At 35.7% G+C, this 14,311-nt stretch overlaps 1 protein-coding gene across 1 annotated transcript in view; it reads left to right on the forward strand.

Moving 5' to 3' along the window:
• Positions 1–12,092, forward strand: part of LOC147622430 (protein HAPLESS 2-like) — a 208,359-nt gene extending 196,267 nt beyond the window's left edge. The window contains exons 15-17 of the mRNA XM_086821904.1: positions 5,390–5,673; positions 11,053–11,147; positions 11,610–12,092. Of these exons, the coding sequence (XP_086678030.1) occupies positions 5,390–5,673; positions 11,053–11,147; positions 11,610–11,914 (684 nt within the window). The 3' untranslated portion in view covers positions 11,915–12,092. The remainder of the gene's footprint in view (positions 1–5,389; positions 5,674–11,052; positions 11,148–11,609) is intronic.
• Positions 12,093–14,311: the final 2,219 nt, after the last annotated feature.

Consider the following 14,311-nt stretch of genomic DNA (forward strand, 5'->3'; position numbering starts at 1 on the left):
TGGCGGTTTGCATTTTTGATTAGATACGCTTGAAGAGCTATGAGATAGCTATCATGTGCTAGAAGGGTTTGGCCTAATTTTATGTGTGCAAGGAGAGGGAGATCCTCCACTGGCTGGGGGTACAGAGGTGAGTTGAAAAAAGAGGAAAAATTATAATTTTCTACTAATCCTAATTAGCAAAATAATTAGCAAGATAATGAGCTCACAAAATGATGGATTCTAGGCATGGCTCTGATACCATGCTGAAATTAGGGCATTGTGATGAGCTATGGTGGATCAAACACTAGAATCAACATCATTAACAAAGTGATTAGCAAATAATTAAGACATAATTAGTGGATAATTAATAAATAAATTAATGTAGGCATGGATACTCAAAAACCAGCAAATTCTCATTAGGGAAATGCCTCAATGTATAGAGTTTACATCCAAGCATCTAATCCCACTGATTTTTTTCCCTGATTCTCTCCACCTCTTCACTTTTCCCAAAATATCTCCACACTTCCCAGAATATCTCCACACTTCCTAAATCTTCTCATGCTACCCTTTATTCTCTCCTAGTAGATTCTTCTCACCTTTTCATAGGTTCGTTCACATTTGCACATCCTCTTTTACAGCCTCTAACCAAGGGCTTGTTCCTGCACACACCCTATTCACTTGTATATTTCAACAGATGGGCTAGACAAAAAGGGAAGAGTGGAGAGTGCAGATAAATGGATTAATGGGGGCAATGTGGTGTGGACAAAGAGGGTTGATGGATAGAAAAAAGGGAAGAGTGGAGAGTGTGGACAAATGGGTTAATGGGGTTTGAAAGTGTGAAGTGTAGATAATGAGCGTGAAAAAGGGCAAAAGAAACAAAAAGGACCTAAAGGCTTAATGATGCAAATGAGCACCCTTCTTTGTTTTTTTAGCTCAAACAAATTTTGTCTTCTTCACCTCACGTTGGGGGGCCACTAGTGCCATAGTGCTGAAAGCTCAGCAAAGAGCATTGTGATGCAAGGAACTCTGATGCTCTTCTCTCTCCACACTAGTGCCACTGGCGCCACCATGCTGTAAGCTCACATAAGAACCCTATGAAAGCTAGGTGATCTTTGCACTACTGAGAGCTAAGCTTGATGAGGCTTTTTTTTCTACTTTACGATGCTTGCCTGCTATTGTTTGCTACCCTCCAGTGAACTAAGATCAGCAACTCTCAAGATGCTCACTGTATCAAGCAACAAGACAGTCCCAAGCCTCTTGCTGCTGAGCCTCAAACATCACTATGCTATAGTGAGATCTGCAGGACCTTACACTATGACCTAAGCCTCTAAAAAGTGATAAAGCATATTGTGCTAAACTTTGATGGTGCTGTGCTTTGTACTACTTGCATTGGTTGCTCATTTTGATATATTCGGTTGTTCACTTGTAGAGCTTGCACGAGGTCTAAGTTGTCCAAAGTCCAAACCTATTGGCTTGCCAATGGCCTTGTACAAAAATTGGAATGAGCTCCCCAGACTTTGAGTGTCTTAGAACACCTCCAAGGAGCACCAGTTAACCCCAAGTAGTTATCTCGAATTGCAGAATGCACCTAAAGAGCCACTTGATGTGCTTAGTCATCCTCCTTTACTGAGCTAAGCCTCTTTAGCCTAGGAGATCGTGTTTTTGTCTTATGTGATTGACTTGCTGGAATGATGGAGTACTTATCTATTTTTGCACTCTAATGATTTTGTAAGTTTTTCTTTATGGCCGAGCCACGGCGGTAATGCATCATTTTCTTTTGGCTTTGGTACATTGTTCTTCTTTCCCTCATGGCCTTTGTAGTCAAGGATTCTATTGATCTATAAATGTTAATACTCTTCAAACTCTCCTCTATCTTGCCTCTACTCCTACTATGAAGCTTTTCTTAAAAAATTGAGCTTAAATGGTGTTGCTATGATGATGTGAGTTTTACCAAAGTCTGCAAGCCTCCAAAGTCTTTAAGAAATTTTCCAAATCCAAGAATGTTGTCTTTTTGTCAAGATCAATCTCACTAATCATAAGATCACTAATAAACTATTGTTAATGACTTTCTTGAGATCAATAAGTTGTCTAAACTACTTTGATTTATCAAGTTTCACCAAGAATAATCATCAATCATAAGATTAGTACTAATCCTTACTGTTAGTCATTCTCTTGATCAAGAAACTATCTTAATGGCACTTAAACTATTGGCATAATCTTGCACTATTATCTCATCGAGATTCAATAATCTTACTGTTAGTCATTTTCTTGATCAAGAAGCTATCTTAATGGCACTTAATCGACAAACTATTGGCATAATCTTGCACTATTGTCTCATCGAGATTCAATAATCTTACTTTCTTGCATAAATTTTCAACAATATCCACTATTTTCTTGGAGTTCGTAATAGTTTTTCTTAAAGTAACCAGATTCTCGCAAAAAAATAATCAAGGTTTATAAAGACTATTGGCATAATCTTACACTATTATCTCATCAAGATTCAATAATCTTACTTTCTTGCATAAATTTTCAACAATATCCACTGTTTTCTTGGAGTTTGTAATAGTTTTTCTTAAAGTAACCAGATTCTCGCAAAAAAATAATCAAGGTTTATAAAGATTTAATCAAGAATCGGTCACTACCAAGATTTGGTTCTACACAATAATCTTTGCAAACTATAAAAATTTTGCACCAAGAATCTTGAAACTTTGCTCTATACAATCAACTTTGTCTAAATCCGTAATTGAACTACCAACTGCACAGTAATCTCCATAAAATCCTCAATAGAACAATCTTCACATAGATCTACTTAAATCTACTAACAGAACTATTAACTACACTCAAATCTGCATAAAATCTTCAATAGAACTGTAATCTTCAATCTCCACACTTTCTTGATGGAAAACTGTACCAAGATCTACACAGCAATCTTTGAACAATTTTTGCAACAATTGATCTAAAATCTACACCACTTTCTTAATGAAATTTCCATCAAAACCTGTTATAGAACCTTAATATCTTCCCTAAAATGCACATAATCCTAAGGATCTAAGCAAGGATAGAGAAGAACTAGTAGATTTAGTGAAAGAACCTCTAATCTTAAAAGATTTCAAGAAAATCAAGATATGAAGAAATTCAGGAAACACTAATCAAGAAGATTATCTAGAAACTATGTAGATTAAGGTTTTTTTTAAATGGTGGTTAGTACAAACTCAAAATGATTAAGCATTAATCTCACCTGCTAATCCTCTCAAAATGAAAAAAATCAAACAAGGTCATAAAGGTCCTAGGGCTGGTGCTTTTTATAGTCCCAAGGCCCACATATCCTAACACCATGTGTAAATGTCCCTTAGCCCCATGTGCCTAGGCCCATCCCCCATGTGCATGTGCATGCGCATCCTAAAATCCCTTTCTTAAAGAGTTGTAGTAGGTAAATAATTAGGAAAAGGGAGGGGTGAGAAGATGTTTAAGAATCATGATCAATAATAAGAAAATGTGATATATGGAGAGAGAGAGAGAGAGAGAGAGAGAGAGAGAGAGAGAGAAGGGGGGGAGGGGGAGGAGGAGGAGGAGGAATAAAATAAATGAAGAAGAAGGAACAAAAAAGTAAAGGAGGGAGAGAGAAGAAGAAGAAGAAGAAGCTCTTTTAACGTCGTAGGAACAATCCCAAGAGACCAAATATGATCTATCCGACTGGAGTGAGATTCGAACACAAGACGTGTTGAATAACAACTCCATGAGCTAACCAATCTACCACACATTGGGTGATAGAAAGGTTAGCCCATTTTGTTTATTTACCCACACACCCGTTTGAAGAAGCTCTTTTAACGTCGTAGGAACAATCCCAAGAAACTAAATATGATCTATCCGATGGGAGTGAGACTCAAACACGAGAGAGAGAGAGAGAGAGAGAGAGAGAGAGAGAGAGAGAGAGAGAGATCATGAAAGACCTAAATGACCTATGAGATCAAATGCATAATACAAAGACAAAGCTAGTCTTGGGCTTAATCTATGATCAAATAAGTAATACCAAGACAAAGCTAGTCTTGGTCTTAATCTGTGATCTAAAAAGTAAATATTTAAAAAAAAAACATGCACTAGTAGATTTGCAATGCCAAGCAGATCAAGTACAATCACCTTCACTAAAATACTATTTGGTTTGGGTTTTTGCTTAGGTTTTAGTATAGACTTGAAAAATCCTTACTGAGGGATTTATCCTCACAAATAGACTATTGTTTTGCCTTCTTTAAACGCTAGTCTAGCTTTGGTATTCTTTTGCTTGGGATAAACTCCTTATCATCCCCATATCTTTGTGCCTTTACATTTGCTTTACTATTTAATAATTGTTTAAGCAAGTAAATTAATTTCAAATTTTATTGATTTATCGGGGATCTTCATGGGGGTAGCACTGGGAGACCCTCGATATGCTTGAAACAAATGCATATTAATGCAGAGGCATATTTTATTCCTCTTTATTGTGTGGATGAAGTTGAATCTACTTGTCAACAACTCATGATATTATCCAGTGGCATTAGAGCTTAAGTGGAGTGGCACTACAACTATCTTGGAGTTGGCTTAACTAATGGTGAAAAAAGCCAGAGGGTTGGAGATAAGTCAAAAGGATTGGCCCCTCTTATTGCTGCTATAGGGTAGAGATGTGGGGAACATAAAGTAGGGTTAGGTTAAGCTTGATTGGATGATGAAACAAGGGCTTCGGAGCTACATGCCTACCCTCCTACTAGGATCCTCCTGGAGCATTGGAACAATGCTTAGGAAAAGTGGGATTAGGCAGCAAGAAAAACACCTTAGGAAGATGGACTAGCGAACTAGCACAGAGAGAGAGAGAGAGAGAGAGAGAGAGAGAGAGAGAGAGAGAGAGAGAGAGAGAAGAAGAAGAAGAAGAAGAAGAAGGAGGAGGAGGAGGAGGATATACATGATGATGAGGAGGGGGGGCAAAGATAGAGAGAGAATCTTGCTTTAACCACCATGAGAAAGCGTATTTAAATTGTCTAAAGCATAATTTTTAGAAATTAATATTGGTATTTTGGTCTTGGTCTATTATAATTGATTTCATTGGATGCCTTTCATGCAAAATAACTTTTTGTACTCTTCCACATATTAGTCTTCCATTAGACCACAAAATATCAAATAAATACATCAAATTTTAAACTTTTTATACTCTTCCATTAGACCACAAAATGTCAAATGATTACAGCAAAATTTAAACTTTTCACTCTTCAGAGCAGAAAAATAGTGGCTAAATTTTTTTGTATAGATAAATTCATAATTTAATGGTTTCAACATTTGTATCAAAAACACATGTTCACCATATTTCTTAAATATACCAATGTTTATGTTATCACATCCTTTACTTCTAGCTCCCATTTAACTAAAATGTGCATTCCTGTAGTTGCAATCTACAGGTGCTTTTGTGAAGCTAAATACCCTACATAATGGAGGAGGGGTTTTGGGCTTCCTTGGAGATGCATTTGGTGGGGTCCTTGGCTTCACAAAGAGTATTGTTTCAAACCTCTCTGGAGCAATAGCAGGCATTGCTACAAGCATAATAACTGCAATATTTGGCCCAACCATTGGAGGCCTTTTTGGAAACTTCATCAATGGTATATCAAGCATTATTGGATGGATATTTGGTGGTTTTAGTATAGGAAATATGTTTGGAAGCAAGAAATGCAAGTAAGTACTATGAAATAAACTTTTTTACCTATTTCTATACATGCAAAAAAATTCACAAGATGAGATTTATATGCATACATGCATAGTTATGTGGGTTAGTAATTACTATGAAATAAACTTTTTTAGCTATTTCTATACATGCAAAAGAAATTCACAAGATGAGATTTATGTGCATACATGCATAGTTATGTGGGTTTGTACATGTCTAGGAATAGGCATGTATTTATGTGTACTTACATACATTGTGTGTTAATGGATATGTGCTTGTATGCATTGTGTGCATGTGTGCATGTGCAAACAAGTACACATATGTACACATGTGTGCATTTTGCACACATGTGTGCTTGCATGCATTATGTGCTAATGCATGTGTACATGTGTGATATATATAGTGTGTTAATGCATGTGTGCATGTGTACATGTGTACATGTGTATGTGTGCTACATATAGTGATATATAGAATATATATTGTGGTAATGCATGTGCGCATGTATGTGTACATGTGTATGTGTGATATATATAATATACATACGTGCACACACACACACACACACACACACATGCATACACGTTGTGTGGTGACTAGGTGATGGCAGACACACAAGAAGAGTATGCTTAAGGATCAGAACTTAGGGACACTAGGAACCCAGCTCAAATAACAGCAATCAGCCCAAGTCCTATCCCTTGACCTCTGGCTAACACAAATAGGCTCCTCTACACCTTTCTGTCTGACCTGACCACTACCTCCAACTGTCCTCCATCATCAGACCTAGCCTCCAGAACTTTAGACCTTTTACCCAAAAGTCTCAACTGACTTCAGTTAATCATCAACTGACTTCAGTTGACGATTAACTAACCTAAATCTCTCCTGACTGCCCCAGAGACAGATTTAATACCCAAAAATAGACACTAGATGATCCCAGACCAAAAACTATCCATCAACATTAGAACACCTCAAAGACTTACTTCAAAACTCCATAGCACTCATTTGCATCCCTCAGCTGACCAAAATTCACTTCAACTAATGTAGAAATGACTAAAACCGCCTCCAAAATCCTTCTTTAGGTTTCCAGTCCAAAAATGAGTCTTTATGGATCCTCTGTGATCCTCCCGCTTCAACAAACCTTATGGTTACTATCCCAAAGCCTTACTGAACTCTTGGCTAACTCCCTTCTTATCCCTTGCTGATAGAAATACTGCTTTAGATGATTGACTCAAAAATGAACAAATTCAAATATAAGTTTTGAACAGGTGTCTGGAGACAGAATCACATCCACCTATCCTCCATAGTATCCTCCAATGGGTGGCAGGCTAGCTACAAACACTTGAACCCAGTAATTTAAAACCTATCAGCTCCCTTCTGTTGACACCCTATTGACTCTATTCTGACTTGGATGCCAATAAACTGATTCGAATACTTGACGCAAAATTCAACCCCAATATTTGTCCTCGTGGATCTCTTATTGTCCTCCTCGATCAGCTAGCTTCAATCTATCATCCCCAGAGCCATACTAGAGATCCCCTTATGTTCTGCTAGTCTCCAGCTGACACTGATCTAGCTGGAGATAACTATAACTAATTCTACTCTCGAAGGAAGAACCAACCGACTGACTCAGAATCCCTACCTAGATTAGGAACTCTCTTTTATGTCTGTCGCTTCCTCCTAACCCTTGGGCTGCCCTAGTTTTATGAAGATATGACTCCAAAGTCACTTTGTTGTTAACAACCATCTACTATTGAGACTGATCTGGTGTCTGATTGTTGATTGCTAATGGCTGACTCAACAAGCGCATACACTCTCAGCTCTGAGTTCTCTAAGACGTCTAAACCCACTAAACACTCAAACCAAACCAAAATATGACCCTCTGGACATCCAACTAATCAACCAACTGACTCACAATCCCTACCTGGATTAGTAACTCTCTTTTATGTCTGCGGCTTCCTCCTAACCCTTGGGCTGCCCTAGTTTTATGAAGATATGACTCCAAAGTCACTTTGTTTGTTAACAACCGTCTACTATTGAGATTGATCTGGTGTCTGATTGTTGATTGCTAATGGCTGACTCAACAAGAGCATACACTCTCAGCTCTGAGTTCTCTAAGACGTCTAAACCCACTAAAAACTCAAACCAAACCAAAATATGACCCTCTGGACATCCAGCTAATCACTATCAAACCACAACTTCTCCAGAGTGACCAGTTTGCCAACAACCCAATCTAACTTCTGTCAAACTTGACTCAGAATACCTTCCTTTGTATATAAAATGACCAGTACTAACTTTTAACTTCATTAGCTGACTCTCTAGCCACATATAGCTGCATGTAGCTCTATCACCCTTCTGACCCTATTCTGACAGCATTCTCTCAACAAAAGATGACTTTTTCTATTAAAGGATAGCTCATATCCCCAGATTGTCAGACACTTCTTCACAGGTGTTCTACATCAACTAAAACAAATAGATCAACTCAAACTAACTCCAAATCACGAACACACATAGACCATGCCATAGGTATAAGCTTCAAACTCACTATTTTGTACACAAAACAAAGAGAAACTATCTCAACACCCCTAAGACAATGGATTAAACATGTCAAAACAACACATCACACTTGGAAATTCTCCACTGATAGACTCCAACTATCACTCTCCCAATCTTCAGCATCTCTCACAAACTTGAACACCAAAGAATTTACAACCACAAACTTCAGATTCGTCCCACACAAACACTAAACAGCTCCCAACTGGTTGACAGTAATCACAATTGAAGATGAACTAAACTAAATCAAGCATCTAACATAGTTACCGCATAGAAATCATCGAGGATGCATCTCCTGGATGATTCTCTGGTTATAGGCATCTTCTCTGCTCTGATTTGCTCAATTTCATCCCAATTATCTTGAACACTACATCAACAACCTTCAAAGTTAAAAGACCCACTTATCTGCACATATTTTCTCCACAATAGATACTTCTCACACTTGGTTCACTCTGGCTTCTCTCCTCCACTTCTATCTCTTCCCCCATAAAATGTCTCGATTTCCCCCCTTTTTTGCCTCATCACCGCCGCCTTGTTGTCTTCTTGAACATTTGCGTCGGCTCCCTTCTTTCTCCACACACATTCTATTCTAGTTTTCCAACACCTGCTTTTATTCTCCCCACACACATTCTATTCTAGTTTTCCAACACCTGCTTTTATTCTCCCCACTACCTTGCTGCCCCTGCCACCAAAGATTCATTACACATCATCATTTGTTTATTATTTTTTCCACACTCCATATTTGTTTTGAGCCTTGGGCACCTCTCACATATTTCCCCGACCCTATAGTGAAACACTTTAAAGTGTTTCACATTATTCTCTCTGACTTCACATGACCCTGATGTGATATGGCCGCAGTCTCAGGCCATTCACCCTGCTGACATGCAACTGACCACCTAAGTCCTGCAACTAATAGGACCCATTGGAGAAAACTTCATGAATGATAAAAGGCCCCTCCTACCTGATTCTAAACTTTGTCTGAAAGATAGTATCTAAAGCATTATTATATCTGAGGACCAACATACCTTTCTTCAATTCTTTGCTTCCCAGCTTTTCATTGAAAGTTTCAATCCTCCTTTGACTATTCTTTTCATACCACTTAATTGCTTCCTCCTTGTCTAACAGCAAAGAATACAAACTAATTAATCTCTTTCTCTCCTGATCCTCCTGAGTCATACCATGTTGTAACAAAAAGTCTAGTGATGGCAACATCATATTAACTAGCAACACACAGTCCTCTCCATACACCAAGTGATAAGGAGTGTACCCACCAGTAGTGTTCTTTTTAGATACCCTAAATGCCCAAATTGCTCTATCAAGGTACATATCCTAATCACTGAGATGGTCTTCCACAAGCTTGAATAACAATCTCTACAACACTCCATTGAAGCTCTCAACCAAACCATTACACTGGGGGTTACACACACACACACACACACACACACACACAAATATACATAAATATATATGTACATATATGTGCGTGTATGTATGTGTGTGTATGTATACATGCATACATGTTTATATATGTGTGTGTATGCATACATATATACATGCGTGTGTACATGCATGCATGTATGCACACACACACATATACATACATTCATATATTCATACATACATTCATACATACATACATACATACACACACACACACACACACACACACACATATATATATATACATGTGTACATGTGTTTGGATTAGGTATGTATGTATGTGTGCACGCACATACACACAAATATATGTATGTATGTATGTATGTATGTATACACACACAACACATGCACACACATATATATGTGTGTGTATGCATGTATGTATGTATGTATGTATATACATAAATATATATATGCATACATATATACATACATATACATACATACATACATACATATATGTATGTATGTATGTATGTATGTATATATATATATATATGCAATATATATATATATATGTGTGTGTGTGTGTGTGTGTGTGTGTGTGTGTAATATATATACATATATTTATATATGTATATATGTATGCATGCATGTATGTGTAATACACTATTTTCAGTGATATTTTAGTAATGGAATAGTTATTATGATACCATCATTGTAGTATATGTTTGAGTTGACATTTTTAATATTTTAATACATCAAACATAGATGTAGTTTAAAGGAAAACATTGATGTAATTAGTATAGAGGGAAACATAGACATAAATTTAAGCATATTTGTATAAAATTTCTAACACTCGAAAAACTATTTAAAAAAACTACCATTTTATTCTAGATTTAACCTTTTAGTCTTAGAGACAATCAACATGGAGAAACCACACAATAAAGTTATATAAAAATAACTTGATTAAGTTATTAGAGGTTTATTAAAGGAAAATAACTTCAAGGGAGCTAAAGTTACCTTCATAAGAGTATACTTTAAAAATATTTGTAAGTTTGGGTTGAAAGTAGTTCACAAATTTATTGCTTGATTGAGTAACCAAACTACTAAGTTGTAATAAACATATTACATTTTGACTTGGTTCCTTGGTTTTGGCTAGGTTTGTCACTTTATATTGATTTAAGTTTGATATTTTGGGCTCCTTATTGTACAAATATAATGGAAGGATCTTTATTGTATTTTAGAGAAAAGAGAATGTCTTGTGTGTATAAATCTATATGACACAAACCTTTGTGGAAGCCAGATTATAATGATTTAAATTCAATAATATTTATTACACTGCTTTCAACATCTAAGATTTAGAAGTCAAATTATTATAATTCATTAAAATCAATAATATTCTTATTTTTGAAGATTCATGCTTTTTGTTAATTAAACCATCCATTTTCTTTTGAATGCAGTTGCAAAGGTGAATTTGACATCTTATGTATTTTGGCAAACTTTTGCTTCTCTAGTATGATAGGTTTATTTGGTTTCTTGCTTGTAGTAGTGGGAGGTAAGTGATATCCAAGCAAATTTGATTTCTAGCTTCTTGCTAGTTTTTTTGGTTATAACTTTTATAAACTTTAATCTCACATAATTTTAAATGATGTAGAACTTACTAGAACATAACCTTACTCATATTTGTTTAAGATATTCACTAGGGAATTTGACTATATGCATGATAAAAATTTATTAAACCAGTTAAAATCCTTAGTTAAACATTATTACATCAATTATATATTTATTTTGGGTGAAATGGTAATGTCATTTGTACTTCTCTATAAGATGGGTGTTCTTGGTCCACTAGGGAGATGTGTTTTTAAATTAATGATATCTTTCTTTTGGGTGCAATGGTAGTGTCATTTTTGCTTCTCTATAGGATGGGTGCTCTTAGTTCACTAGGGAGATATGTTTGCCACTATTATGCTACTATTATTTTTTAAGTTAATGATATTCTTTGTTTTGGTGGGTGCAGTGGTAATGTCATTTGTACTTCTCTATAGGATGGGTATTCTTGGTCCACTAGGGAGATGCATTGGCCACTGTTGTTTGTTGCCACTTCGAATGTGTCAGGGAGAAGATGATGAAGATGGAGAAGATGAGGAGGAGGAGGAAGAAGACAATAATATACCAAGGAAAAGGCTAAATACCAATGTAAAGGGACCATCACAAGAAAAAACAAACATGTTCCCACCTCAAATGGCTCCTATGCTGCATGCACCAGCCATGGTGCCATGGTCCATGATGCCACCACAATCACCTTATGGATATGGTTATTAATTAGATTTATTATCCTTCTCTATTATATTTGTAGAACACAATATTTTTGTGCTTGGTGGTGGTTAAGACTTTAGTATGTCACCATTTAACTTCTCTACTTTACCTTATGGATATGGTTGTTAATTAGATTTAGTATCCTTATCTATTATATTTGTAGAACACAATATTTAGTGCTTGGTGGTGGTTAAGACTTTAGTATGTCACCATTTAACTTCTTTGCTTTACTTATTTAAGTACAAGATGATTTTTAAACAAGAGTAAATATCTACTCATTATTAATATTCCTATGATTCTAATAGCTTGAGATAACCAATAGAGTATTTAGAACTTCAACTATACCTTGTATTTCCGTGTGCTAAATAAGTTTTGACATGAGAATGTAAAATGGCGACAAAATGCACAAGAGAATAGTCTATATAACACAACACTCTATATAACACAACAACCTACATATAACACAACATTCTATTGAATTTTAAACAACCATTAAAGGTCCTTGTTTGGACTTTTTAAATTTTTAAATGGATATAATATGGTTTATTGAGTTTTCAAATGGATATATTAATATAAATAAAGTATTAGCCTAGCTTATATCAATCATAACACCATGAAGAAAAGATAAACAAACCTTCATAACTTTAGGTTTAATACTATTTATTTATTTCCAACTCTTTTTTTAAACTTCAAAACTATCCAAGCTTTCTCTCTTTCTTCTATTGTTTACATTGAACAATTGATATTTTTTAAGATGAATTATGGCATTTTTACTTTCCTTGCACCATTTCACAAAAACTAAATACAGTTGTATCAAGTTTATGATGCAAGAATTTTAACCCTTGAAGTAAACTAAAGGAAACTCCTTACAAAAACTCCTACAAGGGAGCCAGATAACTCATACTCGGAACTGAAAAACTGCCTACTCAAGCTCTTCGAGGATTAAAAAAACAACTGCATGCTAGCCCAACAGTCCCATTTACAGCTTGTCTTCATACTCAGAAAGGGGATGTTTTATTATTGAAAGTGATTATCATTTTTACACATAATTAATCGTTTGATATAAGCAATAATGAAGTAGCTATGAAGTTGATTCATTAAATTTTAAATAGAGATGTGAATGTTCTACAAAGAAATAAGGAAAAACTTAAACATAGATATATATGTTTTGTATATTTATTTTTTCAAGGGACTTTTCTTTGTTGAGAAATTAATACATATCACGATAAAGAAATTATTAGTAAATCTTTGGTACCAATTGACTTTTCATAAAGATGTTAATATTCTAAAGTTCATGAACTAAAATTGAAAAGAGTTCGAGGGGGTGGGGGTGGGGGTGGAATAAAGATAACATGTGTAAAAGGTATACTACTGTGCATGTGTACAGGAGTGTGTATGTGCATGCATGAGTGTGTATGTGCATGCATGTGTACATGCGTGTGTGCATACATGTGTGTGCATGCATGTTTGTGAATGTGTGTGTGTGTGTGTGTGTGTGTGTGTGTTTGAGAGAGAGAGAGAGAGAGAGAGAGAGAGAGAGAGAGAGAGAGAGAGGTGGGGGAAGCATTGCATGTGTAGTGTACATGTGAATTTAGAAAAGGCAAGGATAAACATTGAACATAAAAAGAACCATTATAAAGTTAAAGGATTTAATCAGGCTCAGTAAGGGGATCTTTAGAGTGTCTATATGGGATTTAATCCATGTAAGTGATGGAGCCTAGCCTAAGTAAGGGGATTTTTGAAGTGTCATTATGAAATTAAAGGATGGGATTTAACCCATGTAAGGAGAATCTAATAGTCCCCTCACAAGTATAAAACCCTTCAATGAAAAATCTTACCAAAAACATTTGATAGATTTGGTATTTGTTTCATTTTCTCTTTGCTAAAAGTTTGAACATCACCAAGCCTTCTTTCTACAAAAGCTGCACTAATAACATGAAAAGTCTATAACTAGCGGGCTACTAGCTATATTTGCTACATTGAGCTAAATGTGAGTAAAGATCTCATTATATATGAGATAACACAACAATATATGTGGTGTTTACTAGCTTCTACAAAAGCTACACTAATAACATGGAAAGACTATAACTAGTTCGGCTATAGCTATATTTGCTACATTGAGCTAAATGTGAGTAAATCTCTCATTGTATGTGAGATAACACAACAATATATGTGGTGTTTACTAGCTTCTACAAAAGCTACACTAATAACATGGAAAGACTATAACTAGGCCGGCTACTAGCTATATTTGCTACGTTGAGCTAAATGTGAGTAAACCTCTCATTGTATGTGAGATAACACAACAACATATGTGGTGTTTACTAACTTCTCACTCACATTGGAGATATTTTTATACACACAAAGTATGATCAAGATTATATAATAAAGAGATGGAGAGTATCC

This window comes from Cibotium barometz, chromosome 28, assembly GCF_041138505.1.
Source record: "Cibotium barometz isolate CiBa-2024 chromosome 28, ASM4113850v1, whole genome shotgun sequence".
Taxonomy (NCBI): domain Eukaryota; kingdom Viridiplantae; phylum Streptophyta; class Polypodiopsida; order Cyatheales; family Cibotiaceae; genus Cibotium; species Cibotium barometz.